Source organism: Strigops habroptila, chromosome Z, assembly GCF_004027225.2.
Source record: "Strigops habroptila isolate Jane chromosome Z, bStrHab1.2.pri, whole genome shotgun sequence".
Taxonomy (NCBI): domain Eukaryota; kingdom Metazoa; phylum Chordata; class Aves; order Psittaciformes; family Psittacidae; genus Strigops; species Strigops habroptila.
In genome coordinates, this window is record NC_044302.2 from 139082 (window position 1) to 153648 (window position 14567).

The 14567-nt window shown below is 41.7% G+C and overlaps 1 protein-coding gene across 5 annotated transcripts in view; it reads right to left on the reverse strand.

Annotated features, from left to right (window-relative positions):
* PHKB (phosphorylase kinase regulatory subunit beta) overlaps window positions 1-14567 on the reverse strand; it is a 105943-nt gene that overhangs the window by 57052 nt on the left and 34324 nt on the right. For all 5 annotated transcript variants that reach the window (XM_030470683.1, XM_030470684.1, XM_030470686.1 and 2 more), the window contains one exon: window positions 1578-1641. In XM_030470683.1, coding sequence (XP_030326543.1) covers window positions 1578-1641 — 64 coding nt within the window. The remainder of the gene's footprint in view (window positions 1-1577; window positions 1642-14567) is intronic.

Genomic DNA, 14567 nt, shown 5'->3' on the forward strand with positions numbered 1-14567 from the left:
CAAACTGTAACTTACAGTTTTCATCCAAGGCATCTGAACAGGTCTAAAAAGTTCTAGTTTAACAGTTGGTTTTAGGTGAATAAACTATATGGAAAAACTTTTTGTTCGACAGTGCTTATAATTATTTTATGTGGTTGTTTTGATCCATACCTTCCATTTGACCAATACAAAAAAGACAACACGAATAATTAAGAATGTTTTACTAAATCAAGCAGCACACAAAGGAACTTGGAATGTAATCTGGACTGTCTCCAAGTCACACTTCTATAGTAGACCTGGCTTATACTCATTAGCCCACACAAAGAGCACCTGAGAATTCCCCTTACCCACCATTTACAACTTCTCTCCTTTGTACTATTTTCCTTATGGCAAACCAGTGCATTTATCCAAGTATATCTGAAACAGACAAATATTACAATCTGCATGTCAGCCCCACCTGACTTGCAAGATAAAAGGAGAGCACAGATATGAAAAAAAAATATATCGTACCCTGAAGCCAGCAAGAATATACAGAAACTTTATTCAAAAATTAAACAAATGTTACTTCAATGGGTTGGAACTACACGACCTTTAAGGTGCCTTCCAACACAAACCATTCTGTGATTCTGTGAAGTTCACAATATAAAATTATCAAAGCTCAAAAGGATTGTATATAGCCTAACTTCAGAAAGAAAAAATAAATATGTTACTCATGTAAATGCACACCATTTTTTTAAACTAAGTTTTGAATGTTACTCAGCCCTAAGAAGAGATAAAGCCTGTTTCATCAATTAATGTTTACTTTGTGATAATACAGACATTTGAAGATGTGAGAAAGGTGCATCAGTTACAAATAAAAAAGGACGAAAGATTCCAAGGAATCAGTGCAATATAGAAAGCTTTACTTAGCGTACTAAGCTCACTTCATTGTGACCAACCTATCTTCCCTTGTCACAACATACAGACAAAACTCATCAGCACGTTTTGTAACTATTTCTACACACACTGACGCAATCCAACTCTCTTTTTTAGCTGCACTCCTACCCTTCATTTCCATTCATTAATAACACCAATAGCTTGACAATGACTTATCTCTTCTATCTGTCCATTTTCTGGACCATTAATTTGGAAGAGTATTCTTTTATTTTAGCTATAGACTACTGTAGGTATAACACCTAAAAAAAAGATGCACATAGAAGGGGAATACAAGTCAGAGATAAAAATCTAAGAAAAGGCTTGCTTTCTTAATTGACCCAAGCCATGTGATGCGAAAATAAAAGATTTTATCACTATGCAACATAATGAAATTAAAAACCAGTAAAACAGTGGAATTATGTACAAGTAGCTTGTTTAAAGTATGGATCAAAAGACAGATGAAGGAAGAAGACAGAAGTAAGGTAATGGTTGTAGGTAGAGGTATACTGTATTATAACCAACCAAGCCCTTTTTCAGAATAAACTGCAATAATTTTAGATTTTTTTTTTTTAATAAATATAAGTAATTCTTGATAGTTAAGGCCACCAACGAATTCTGTACCTGAAACAGGAGCAGTTTCCAAACTGACCTTTTTAATGAGAGAAAACAAACATTTGTATTACCTGTTTTCCAAAGAGATTGAAACCATTAATTGCTTCTAAAGCTGCTTTTGCCAGCCCCACAGAGCTGAGAAAACAAAAAGACAACAAAAAAACAGAGGTATCACAATTCAAGCACGGACAAAAAATTTAACACATTTGACAGCTTCCAGAGCTATGATCTTTTCTTGATTTGAATTTCATACTTAACCTTTATGTTAATGAAGTGATGATGCAGCAAACTTGGGGTGGTTTGGTGGTGGGCAATTTTCAGGTTTTATGTTTGTGTTTTGGTTTGGGAGTGGGGTTGTTTGTTTGCTTTAAACAGTTCTCAGCATTTGTCTTCAAATATCAGAGACTACCTGGAAAAAGCACTTCTGCTCACCACCTTGCTATTAGTCATCTGGCATTATGTATTTCAAGGTCTTGCTAATAGTGTACTAACATAAAATTTATTTCAGCACAATTTTTCAACCTAACTCTCTAAAGTTAAACTTTAAATGACTGATTTCTGACTAGATTTCAATATAATAAAAGAATTCATCAATCTGGATTCAGAAAAGGAGGATTTTCTGATGTCAGCCATATAGTGAAACATCTTTTGTTTGACTCACTCCATGACTAGTATCCACCGCAAAGAAAACAAGACCTTTCAAGTTAGCAAGTTCATGCTTAAAGATATTAAGTACTAAAACTGCTAACCATAATTTTAAAATCAAAATATATACTAAAATTTATTACTGATTATGAAAATTACACAGTACATATAAAAATATACACAAGAAGACCCTTATGAGGCCTTTTTATTAAAAAAGGTAGTCTTTTACTTTCCTTGTATTAAAAAAAACCCCTACTCCTTCTCAGTGCACACATACACATTGATTTTGGTTTTGGGGGTTTTGTTTGTTTGTTTGCTTTTAACGAAAAGCTCAAGATAAGCTAATAGATACCTACATGCATTTGACAGGTTTATATGAAATATGAAGTACGACAGATAGCAAAATTTTGAAATATCTTTTTAAAAAATACCTCATTATAGTTAGGCCAACTTCTCTTGTGTCCATTCAACTGCAATAAGGAGCTAAAGCATTAACGCATTCACGTAACAGGCTCAATTTCTGTACATTTATTCCAAAATTCTAGATGTTACAGTCATAGGGCATCAAAAAGTAAAATATTACATGAGCTAGTACCCCACAGCGTTTAAAAACATAATATACAATGCTACCAGATTTCTGACAGTTCTTATATCGAACACAAGCCTTCCAAGTGGGGAAGGAACTTCGCACTGCTTATGAACTGGTGATATAAAAGTATAGGAACTAGAAATATTACAAAAGTCTAGTGAATTAAACAAACACCTTTTACCTTCTCTTAGGTGATCTGGTAAAACAGATTCAGAGCATCCAGTAAAAAACCCCAAACAAACAAACCAACCAACCGCACAATAACCTAGTGTAATTCTCCCAACTTTATTCATAAAACTAAAACTTTAAAACATGCCTTCGTCTCCACTTCACTATGGTGCCTCTGACAAGGCATCTTCATCTCTCTCTGCTTTCATCTCTTATGTTTCTACATAAACGACAGCAGTGATTTATGGACTTCATTGACACCCAAATGTGTCCCAGTTTTGAAGCTCCTCCTTCAGAATCAAGTTTCATCTTTCTCCCTAACTACCCATTTCTTTAGACAGCAGCTCTGCTTTCTAAGTAGTTTACAATTAATTTGAAATATTTTTAGTCAAAAATGACAATGAGACAATAGACAGCATAATAACAGAAAAGTATACATGTCTTCCTTGATATCTTTAAAACTCCACAAATCCAAAGACAGATATCAAAAGGTTAAAGAAGAAAAAACCAGAATTAATCAGGCTGACATGACAAAAGATTCAGAGTTAAGGGCATAGATCAACACTGCAGGAAGAAAGCCTCTGACCTTAGCAAGGTAAAAATAAGTGGAAAGAACTGAAAGGTTCATCTTTCCATAAAGCTTTCCCTATAGAGGAGAGGAAGCTCTTGACACTGTCCTCAGGTAACAACCATTCAGATGCAGCTACCTTGTTTTTTCCAACTGGGCACAATACACAAATTTGGAAAAAAAATTAAACAAACCAAAACTAAACACACACACAAACCAAAACCATCAACAAAAAAAGAACTCTCAAACATCTGCGCTGCTATATATAGATGCTTGAAAAGCCTGAAGTTTTAAGAACTAGAAAGAGTCTGGGAAAAACAGAATATACCATTTAATAGTTTATTTATTAACATAGTAATTCCATGAACTACGCTTAAAAAAAGGGGAGGGGGGGGAGGACGAAGGGGAGAGAAAAAAGGATTTAAAAGTTTATATTCTTTTTTCTCTAAAACTGATTATCGACTTGGCCAACCACACTTTCCTTTTTCTTGCCATCTTTGTTTGGAATAAAAATTATGCTGTACTGCCAAATAATGAATGGGAAGGAGGAAAAGTTTGTCAGAAGATCCATGTGACCAGATAACAAGAGAACAATGTTGGCACATAGGCAGTCATGATTGTGAAATTTCAATATCCTTAAGAGTCTGAGGGGTCACACTCCACTTGCAGGGAAATAGCAAAATTAACAACAGTTACGAATATGTACTTTCTGAACAAGACAGCCCTAGATTATTTCATTTATAAAGATAAACAATGAAGTAACAGAGTTACAAAAAATATCCAGAAAATAATCTCTAATAATCCCGAACTTCTGTGTAAGAGGAGTTGTGATAGCATTGACTTCTTCATTATCTGTCATAAAAACATAGAGCATCCAAATTGTCAGGAAACTGCAAACAGGAACTTTGCTTTAACCTTTATTCTTTTTTACTCCATGCTGCATCTAGGTATCAGAGCAAACTTTTTACCTTACTGCAAATGAACTGATTTGAACTATTTGCTAATGTAAAATATCAATACTCAAATGTTTACTAGCCAATCCATAATTGATGGGATCCAATTATGATTTACACAGAAATTACTGAAAATAATGGGAAAAAAAGTAAAATCAGTGCAGTTACAGCATTTGTTTACTTTAAATTCTGTTTAAATACATGGCTTGGTTTTAATATTACAAGTACTGTAGACACTAATTTCAGACTCTAGAATTCTTTTTTAGCTATTACCAACAGGTTTATAAGCCTCCATCTTTCTTCCTGAAACCTTGCCAGAAATAGTACTCATGGGATTTAATTCTAATTGGTTCAACAAAAGAAAGCTGATTAGGTTCACTACGTTCTGCTCTGAGCAGCTGCCATCAACAGTGGTCAAATCCCTCAGTTTGGTACCTTCTGCTGATGAAAGCTTTTGGTAGTGGAGAATGTGAAGGAATAAACTGAACTCAGAAGTGTTGTGAATATAATTGTTTATCTCGCTTTGTGTCAAATACTTCAACAAAAATGTAACTGTACCAAAAATTGCCCTCTTTTAATTATCACCTAGCAATTGATCAAACATATTGGTGTGACGACTCAGTACAGAACGTTACATAAAGTTAAGTATTACTATCAAACTGCATACATAGAAAATGAAAATGGGAGAAATCCCACACACTGAAATATGTATCACATGTTAAAATCTCATATTCTTCTTTTCCGTTCCAAATAACACTTCGAATACCAACAATCAGGTATTTAGAGAGCAGGAAAAAAGTTACTGAAAAGCTAGAGAACTATGAATAGTTGTTCATTAGCAACAACCGCTGGTATCCAGATCATGTAAAACTACTCACTCTATCTACAAAATACGATGATATTGCTTGAAAAAACATTGAAGACAAATATGGATGCCAGCACTGAAATAATTTCTATTTTACATACTCAGTCATTATTCATAGAATCATAGAATGGTTAGGGTTAGAAAGAACCTTAAGATCATCTAGTTCCAACCCTTTGCCATGGGCAGGGTTTGCCTCACACTAGACGATGTCACTCAACACTCAGTCCAACCTGGCCGTGACCACCGCCAGGGATGGAGCATTTACCACTTTGGGCAACCCATGCCAATGCCTCACCACCCTCAGAGTAAAGAGCTTCCTCCTTATATCTAACCTGAACTTCCCCTGTTTAAGTTTAAGCCCATTACCCCTTGTCCTGTCACTATAGTCTCTGATGAAGAGTCCCTCTCCAGCACCCTTGTAGATATTGGAAGGCTGCTATGAGGTCCCCATGCAGCCTTCTCTTCTCCAGGCTGAACAGCCCTAACTTTCTAACCCTGTCTTCATATGGGAGGTGCTCCAGCCCCCTTGCCATCGTCGTGGCCTCCTCTGGACTTGTTCTAACAGCTGCATGTCTTTCTTATGTTGAGGACACCAGAACTGCACACAGTACTCCAAGTGGGGTCTCATGAGAGCAGAGCAGAGGGGCAGGATCACCTCCTTCAACCTGCTGGTCACGCTTCTTTTGATGTAGCCCAGCACACGGCTGACTTTCTGGGCTGTGAGTGCACAATGAAGCCAGCTCATGTTCAGTTTCTCGTGGACCAACACCCCCAAGTCCCTCTCCTCCACGCTGCTCTGGATCACTTCTCTGCCCAACCTGTAGCTGTGCCTGGGATTTCCCCGACCCAGGTGTAGTACCTTGCACTTCACTTTCTTCAACCTCATGAGGTTGGCACCGGCCCACCTCTCAACCGTGTGAAGGTCCCTCTGCATGGCATCCCTTCCCTCCAGTGTATCAATCGAACCACATAAATTAGTGCCCTCAGCAAACTTGCTGAGGGTGCACTCAATCCCACTGTCCATGTCGCCGACAAAGATGCTGAACAAGATTGGTCCCAACACTGATGCCTGAGAGTCACCACTTGTTACTGGTCTCCAATTGGACATTGAGCCGCTGACCACAACTCTTTGCGTGCGGCCATCCAGCCAATTCTTTATTCACTGAGTGGCCCATCCATCAAATTGATGTCTCTCCAGTTTAGAGATAAGGATGTCATGCAGGACAGGGCCAAACACTTTGCACAAGTCCAGGTAGATGATGTCAACTGCTTTGTCCCTATCAATCAGTTCTGTAGCCCCACCATAGAAGGCCACCAAACTGGTCAGGCAGGATTTCCCCTTAGTGAAGCCATGTTGGCTGTCACCAACCATCTCGTTGTTTTTCATGTGCCTTAGCATGCTTTCCAAGAGAATGTGCTCCAGGATTTTGCCAGGCGCAGAGGTGAGACTGACAGGTCTGCAGTTTCCATGGTCCTCTATTTTCCCCTTCTTGAAAATGGGGGTTATATTTCCATTTTTCCAGTCGTCAGGAACTTCACCTGACTGCCAGGATTTCTCAAATATGATGGACAGTGGCTTAGCAACTTGATCTGCCAGCTCCTTGAGGACCCATGGATGGATTTCATCAGGTCCAATGGACTTGTGCACATTCAGGTTCTTAAGATGATCTCGAACCTGATCCTCTCTTACAGTGGGCTTAAGGTCTTCATTCTCCCAGTCTCTGCATCTGCCTTCCAAGACTTGGGCAGTGTGGTCATAGCATTTTCTGGTGGAGTCTGAGGCAAAGAATTCATTGAGAACCTCAGCCTATTATTCTACAATAACAATACTACTTACTGTAACTTTTTAGTATTTTTTCTACCTCTAATTATTAAAAGTCCCTGGAGACTTCAGTACTCTCACAAATATTACTTGCAAATGAAAATATAAACGTCTCAACATTAAAATATTGCTTTCTTTTCCGTAGCATGTAATATTTCTTCATGTCGTAAGGTATATCAAGCATTTTCTTCACAGTACACATACTACTGACATAACTAGAAGTTTCATGGGTAACTGACAGTAGGAAGTTACTTTAAAAAAAAGAGAACACCTGAGAACAGCTATAGCACGAAGAATGTCTTAAAAGACTGAACAATCACACAACACAACACACTTCAGAACTACGATCACACTTCAGACACTTGTTTCATTCCTGATTAATACCCTTCTGTTAAGCAAATTAGAAAAGAGGTTTCATAATAAACATTATGCTCATAATAAACTTTATGAAAATACATTCTTCATACTCTACAATTTAATAATGGAAAAAAATGGACTGTTTCAACAGTATGAATTGAAAGCAAAATGTATTTTGATAAATATGTTCCTTCCTCTACTCAGCAGCCCCTTGTGAACACGATGTTCTAACCTGCTGGACTTTATTCCCAGAGAAAAAGATGCTTACTTGGAGATGGCCCCAATACAAAGTCTTACCCAAACCCTTGTTAGATAGTCCACTGAAAAGTTCACAGGATCATGAAGTCATTGCTGGAAGGGACAGACATATGGAACTCATCTAGACCAACATGAAATCTCACTGACATAATGACTAAGATCAATTCAAGTAAACCACAGCGTCATCTAGACAAGTCTCAAAAACCTCTAAGAATGAAGAATCTGTAACTTCTTTTGAGTATCCTGCTCTGGTGCTTCACTGTGCTTCAAGTGAAAAGGTTTCTTCTTACGTCCATACTGAACCTCCCCAGGTGCAATCTGTAGACCTTACTGTTGCTGCCAATTATTGTGATTTGTCGACGATTATCAAGAGCAGTCTTGCAATGAGTAATACTATGGGTAACATTTGATCTTGATCCATGTTTTGGACAGAGGAAGCTGAGACTAACCTAGAAAGTTAAGACTTCCAGCTTGCTAAAAAAGCATTACTGATTCACTTAAACACCATTCATAGTTCCAGTAACTTTTGTTAGAGTTACCCTTCTCAGCTTGATCTGAGGTCAAGCACTAAAATTTGCATATTCTTAGCAACTGTTAATCGAAACGCACCTTAAAGCATCTACATCTTTAATCCTCCTCCCATTTATAATTTCTTGCCTCCATTCAACAACTCTGCAGTTCAACTGGAACATCACCACAAGGGATGTTAAAAAAACCACACAGACACACAGACACCACACAGACAACACAAAACAATTTCACAGTAATAATTTCATAACTAGACAAAATAGCCCAAGGAAGGACAGCACTGTAATAATATACCCGCACTACAGAGAAGAGCAAGATCCAAGCCTCTAAGGTCTTAGATTTGGTATGTGAAGATACTGCACTTCAGCAGCTTCATTATTCTCACAGTACATATGAGATATGTCAAAGACATTTTGCAGAAGTACTCAGCAGATGCCTGAACAGCTTGATCAAATGGTTACAGGACAAATTAATTTTTCAGAAGTTCAGCAGTACAGGAGGGAGATCACACTATAATAAAAGCTGTTACAAATCTCGCCTTTGAACCAGTAGAAGACATCAATTTGCATACATCAGTGAAGACCTAGTCCACAGAGTGTTTCACTATTTATCGTTTATTAGAAGTGTTTTGAACTGTACTAAGATACAATATCCAATATAATAAAATACCTTCTTTAAAAAGAAAGCCTCTTTCAGAATTAACTTCTAATTCTGAAAGCAAACACACACAACAGGTAGGCTTACAGTGTCAGTTTTAAGGGCCAGGAGTACAGCATATTTAATACTGAAACTTAAGTGACTGCTTTGGAGTTCATAATCACTGAAGAGATAGCTACACCATTTGTGACTAAAACCAAGTAGTTATCATCACTTCTTGAAATTTTAGGGGGTTTTTTTAGCCCTCTTAGGTAGGTACACTACAACAGGAACTTAATAAGGACAGAGAATATTATAGTGTACCCAGAGCTTTCCTCAAAAATACCTAAATACATCTTTCAATGACTTCAGCAATTGAAGCTTGAGGAAAACACAGAGTCCAGGAGTCTCAACTTTGAATGGCAATAGCCACCAAAGGAACCTCAAGTAGTCGTCAGGACTTGCCCAGGAGATGTCAGCTCTACTGACGCTACCAGCTGACTCACAGAGGGCGGTGCCAGGAGGGACAGCACCATCCCGGAGCGGGTAAAACACCATCCTTGGGAGCGCAGCGAATGGAGCATGGCGTGGCAGTTGGCACAGGCAGGGTGAGCAGGCAGGTGGCTGGAAAGGGTCCAGTAGCCTGGCAGGCTGCAGAGGTGAGCTCAGCCAGTGGTTATCAAGAAAGTGCTCTAAGATGGCATCCTCTTGACAGAAAGCAAAGAAAACTAGGTCCTCTCTGCTAGCCAGGAAGGACATGGCGACCCAGACAGAGGTCCCATATAAACATGTAACTGTCCAGGTGTCTGGCTGTAGTGAATGCCAGAGCCTGCTGGCAATGTTAGATGGTGGCAGTCTAAGATGTCAGCAGGCTGACGATTTGCTCTGGATGGTGGCAACAGCTAAGTGGAGGAGGTGGAACAGCTAAAGAGCATAAGGGAATCCAAGGAGGAGATTGACTGGTGGACCCACACTCTACCATCGAGTAGCAAGCCAGCCACTCGAAACAACAGAACTTCAGGATCCCCTACCTTCTTCCCATCAGGCAGATGGAAGAAACCTAGGAGACAAGGGAAGTTGGAAATGGGTTACTCCTTGGAGTAGATAGTATATTACCCTCCAGCTCGCATCACGCTCCCTAGTACCCCTTTACAACAGATAGTAGGCCCTGGTACTTCAGGATCAGAAAAGTTAGGAAGGTGATGATAAGGGATCATCTAGGTTAGAAGACTTCCCACAGAAAAATCAGAGAACACCACATATTATGACCAGCTGTACTAAAATAGGAAAAAAAAAAAAAAAAAAGAGTGGTGGTGATTGGTGACTCCACCCTAAGGGGAACAGAGGGTCCCATATGCCAATCTGATCAGACTCAGAGAGAAGGCTGCAGCCTTCCGAGGCTAGGGTGAGGGACGTCACCAGAAAACTCACTTGTCTGGTATGGCTCTGTGACTACTATCCTTTATTAGTCTTCCAGGTGGGCAATGAAGAAATCAAGAAGCCTGAGGGGACTCAAGAAGGACTTCAGGGAATTGGGGTGACTGGTTCAAGCCTTGGGAGCCCATGTAGTGTTCTCATCCCTCCTGCCAGTTACAAATAATGACAATGGTTACATCAGTGTCCTGGGTTCAGCTACGGCAGTCATTTTTTCTCCTTCTTAGTAGCTGATACAGTGCTGTGTTTTTGACTTTCAGCCTGGGAACAACGCCGAGAACACTGATGTTTTTAGTTGTTGCTAAGTAATGTTTATTCCGACCAAGGACTTTCTCAGTCTCACGCTCTGCCAGGGAGGAGGGGAAGCTGGGAGGAAGCAGAGACAGGACACCTGGCCCAAACTGGCCAAAGGGGTATTCCATACCACAGCACATCATGCCCAGTATATAAACTGGGGAGAGTTACCCAGAAGGCCCACATTGATGCTTGGGTCAGGCTGGATATCGGTTGGTGGGTGGTGAACAACTGTATTCCCTCCCCTTGTTATTTTCCTTATGATTATTATTATTGGTGGTAGTAGTAGTGGGTTTGTATTATACTTTAGTTACTGGACTGTTCTTATCTCAATCCGTGGGAGTTACATTCTTTTGATTCTCCTCCCCATCCCTTCGGGAGTGGGGGGAGGAAGAATGGAGGGAGTGAGCGAGCGGCTGCGTGGTTCTGAGTTCCGGCTGGGCTTACACCATGATAGTTCTTTGTGGCGCCCAACGTGGGGCCCGAAGGGTTGAGATAATGACGGATCTGACCAGAGTGTGTCTAATCATATGTCTGATAAGCATTCATTGTTTCAGATAAATAGTCACTCGTCACAATGTTGATTTATTGGCTCTCAGAGTTGTTGCGCTTGATCTCAGAGTTTCAGCATGTTGTACCTTACTTACAGCCACTATTTGCTGGTTTAGTGTTTATCGGCTGGGGAGCCTGGGCTAAAGTTCTTGTTGCACTGTACTTCATGGTAATGACTTGTAATACAATAGACTCCTTGATCATGAAACTGGTCTGGCTTGCGTTCCAAGCGTGGTTATCACCTCTATACTTTGGGAGGCATATAATGAAATATTTTAGCAATTACATATCTTTTTTTTTCTCCTCGGGGGGTCAACCTACGAAGGAGGCATTCCCTTACACCCCCCGCCACCCCCACCAGGCTATTTACAACACCATTTGAGAGTTCTGAAGGTTCTGTACGGCCTCTGAATACCTTTGAGACCTGCCTGCTGATTGTGCTGGGGATCAGCATGTTGGCACACATACGGAGTGTGTTTCAGCCACGGCCATCCCACCCGGCAAACGCCCTATTTTGTCTGATCTCGACAGTTATGCAGTATCAGGTTCAAGTCTGGTCTAGGGTTAGACGACGATACAGGAAGACCACGAAGAGATTTTCCCCGAGGCTGGACAGTCATGAGTGGCAGGGTGTGTGGGATAGTGGGGCAAGTACCTAGGCCCGTGGGCCCCTCCAGTGCTTTTGAACTTCACCACTGAACAAGTGCAAAATCCAGAAAAACTAGTAAAACACTTGAACGAGGTGTGCTGTCGTCCTGGTTATATCAGAGAGGGACAAATCATGGCAAAGTGGTGGGGCTTGGCCTACGCCTACAGAGCCCTGCTCAACACTATCCAGCACCTTCAAAGGGAAAAAATGTCTCAGGATCTGATGGCAAAGCAACAGACAACGCAGCTACTCCAGCTCCAAGCACCGCAGCTACACCAACCCCAGTGACAAGCACAGCAGCTACTCAAACCCAGCCACAACAGACAACGCAGCTGTTGGGGTTACTCAACCCCCAAGCACAGCAGCTGCACCAACCCCAGCAACAGACACTGCAGCCACTCCAACCCTAGTGGCAGACACTGCAGCCACTCCAACCACAGTGATAGATACTGCAGCTAAACCAAATGGCCAATTCATGCCAATATCGGTTGCCCCTGTAAGCAAGGGGAAAAGCAAACGAGAGGCACAAAGAGCAACCCCTGCAGTGAAGAAACATGAAGACCCAATGCACTTACTACAGGGAACAGCATCTGAACAAGAGTTATTACTACGTGAATCAGAAGAAGACGAAGACGAAGCAGAGATGACTTCTCGATCCCGGACCTCAACCGAGCTGCGGAATATGCAAAAAGATTTCACCCCTCTTCCAGGGGAGCACATCGCCACCTGGTTGCTCTGATGCTGGGACAATGGGGCCGACGGTCATGAACTAGAAGGTAGGAAAGCCAAGCAGCTGGGATCACTTGCTAGGGAAGGAGAAATTGACAAAGCAATTGCAAAAGAGAAGTGAGTCCTCAGCCTCTGGAGGCGGCTCTTGGCAGCTGTGAAGGAAAGGTTTCCCTACAAGGACGATGTTATGAGTCACTCAGCCAACTGGACCACGTTAGAGAGAGGCATCCAGTCCCTGAGGAAATCAGCCATTCTAGAGATGATCTATCGTAGGCCGGATGCCGGGAATGCATCCGTAGATTGAGATGAAGTTGAATGTACACGACCCATGTGGCGGAAACTTACACGGAGCACGCCATCATCATATGCCCACACATTGGCATCAATGACCTGGAATGACATAGCACCACCAACAGTGGATGAAGTGACTTGTCAACTCCGGGAGTTTGAAGACAATCTCACCCTTTCCATCACTTCAGCTGCAGAAAGACTGTCCCAAGAGTTCAAACAACTGAGAGACGATTTATCCGATCTATCCAGCTCCCCACGTGTACCAACCCATGTCTCAACTATTAACAGAAGGCGCCCTACTGCTCAAGAGAGAAAATACAGGAGGTAAACGCCATGAGCCACCCTATGGTTTTACCTGCGGGATCATGGAGAAGACATGAGAAAGTGGGATGGAAAACCTACCTCAGTTCTGGAGCAACGGGTGCGTGAACTGAAGAGGAGAACAATGGTCAAGGATGATCCTCCCAGGAAAGTTGCTGCTCCAGTCTCTGGTGAGCAGTTTCCCAGATGGAGTAAAAGACCTGATTTTACTCCAGCTCCTGTGATAAGGGATACTAATCCCTTTCTACAAGACAGAAGTGGCCAATCTTATGATCACTATTAGAGGGGCTCTGCCTCCAGCCAGGTGGAGGAGAGGACTGTGTGGATCAGATGCCCTGGCACATCAGTCCCACAGAAGTATAAGGCTCTAGCAGATACCGGTGCACAGTGTACCCTGATGCCATCAAAGTATCAAGGGGTGGAACCCATTTGTATTTCTGGAGTGACAGGAGGATCCCAAGAGTTGATTGTACTGGAGGCTGAAATCAGCCTGACTGGGAGGAAGTGGCAAAAGCACCCCATCGTGACTGGTGCAGGGGCTCCATGCATCCTTAGCATAGACTATCTCAGGAGAGGGTACTTCAAAGACCCAAAAGGGTAATGATGGGCTTTTGGTATTGCTGCATTGGAGACAGAGGAAATTAAGCAGCTGTCCACCTTGCCTGGTCTCTCAGAGGATCCTTCCGTTGTGGGGTTGCTGAAGATCGAAGAACAACAACCACCGATCGCGACCCCAACAGTGCACTGGAGGCAATATCACACCTATCAAGACTCCCTGATTCCCATTCATAAGCTGATCCGCAGACTGGAGAGCCAAGGAGTGATCAGCAGGACTCGCTCACCCTTTAATAGCCCCATATGGCCAGTGCAAAAGTCTAATGGAGAGTGGAGACTAACAGTAGACAATCGCGGCCTGAATGAAGTCACACCACCATTGAGTGCTGCCGTACCAGACATGCTAGAACTTCAGTATGAACTGGAGTCAAAGGCAGCCAAGTGGTATGCCACAATTGATATTACCAATGCATATTTCTCAATCCCTTTGGCAGCAGAGTGCAGGCCACAGTTCGCTTTTACTTGGAGAGGCGACCAGTACACTTGGAACCGACTGCCCCAGGAACGGAAACACAGCCCTACCATCTGCCATGGATTGATCCAGTCTGCACTGGAACAGGGGCAAGCTCCAGAACACCTGCAATACATTGATGACATTATCGTGTCGGGCAATACAGCAGAAGAAGTACTTGAGAAAGGGAGGAAGATAATCCAAATCCTGCTGAAGGCCAGTTTTGCTATAAAACGGAGTAAGGTCAAGGAACTTGCACAGGAGATTCAATTTTGGGGAATAAAATGGCAAGATGGATGTCGCCAGATCCCCACAGATGTGATCAACAAGATAACA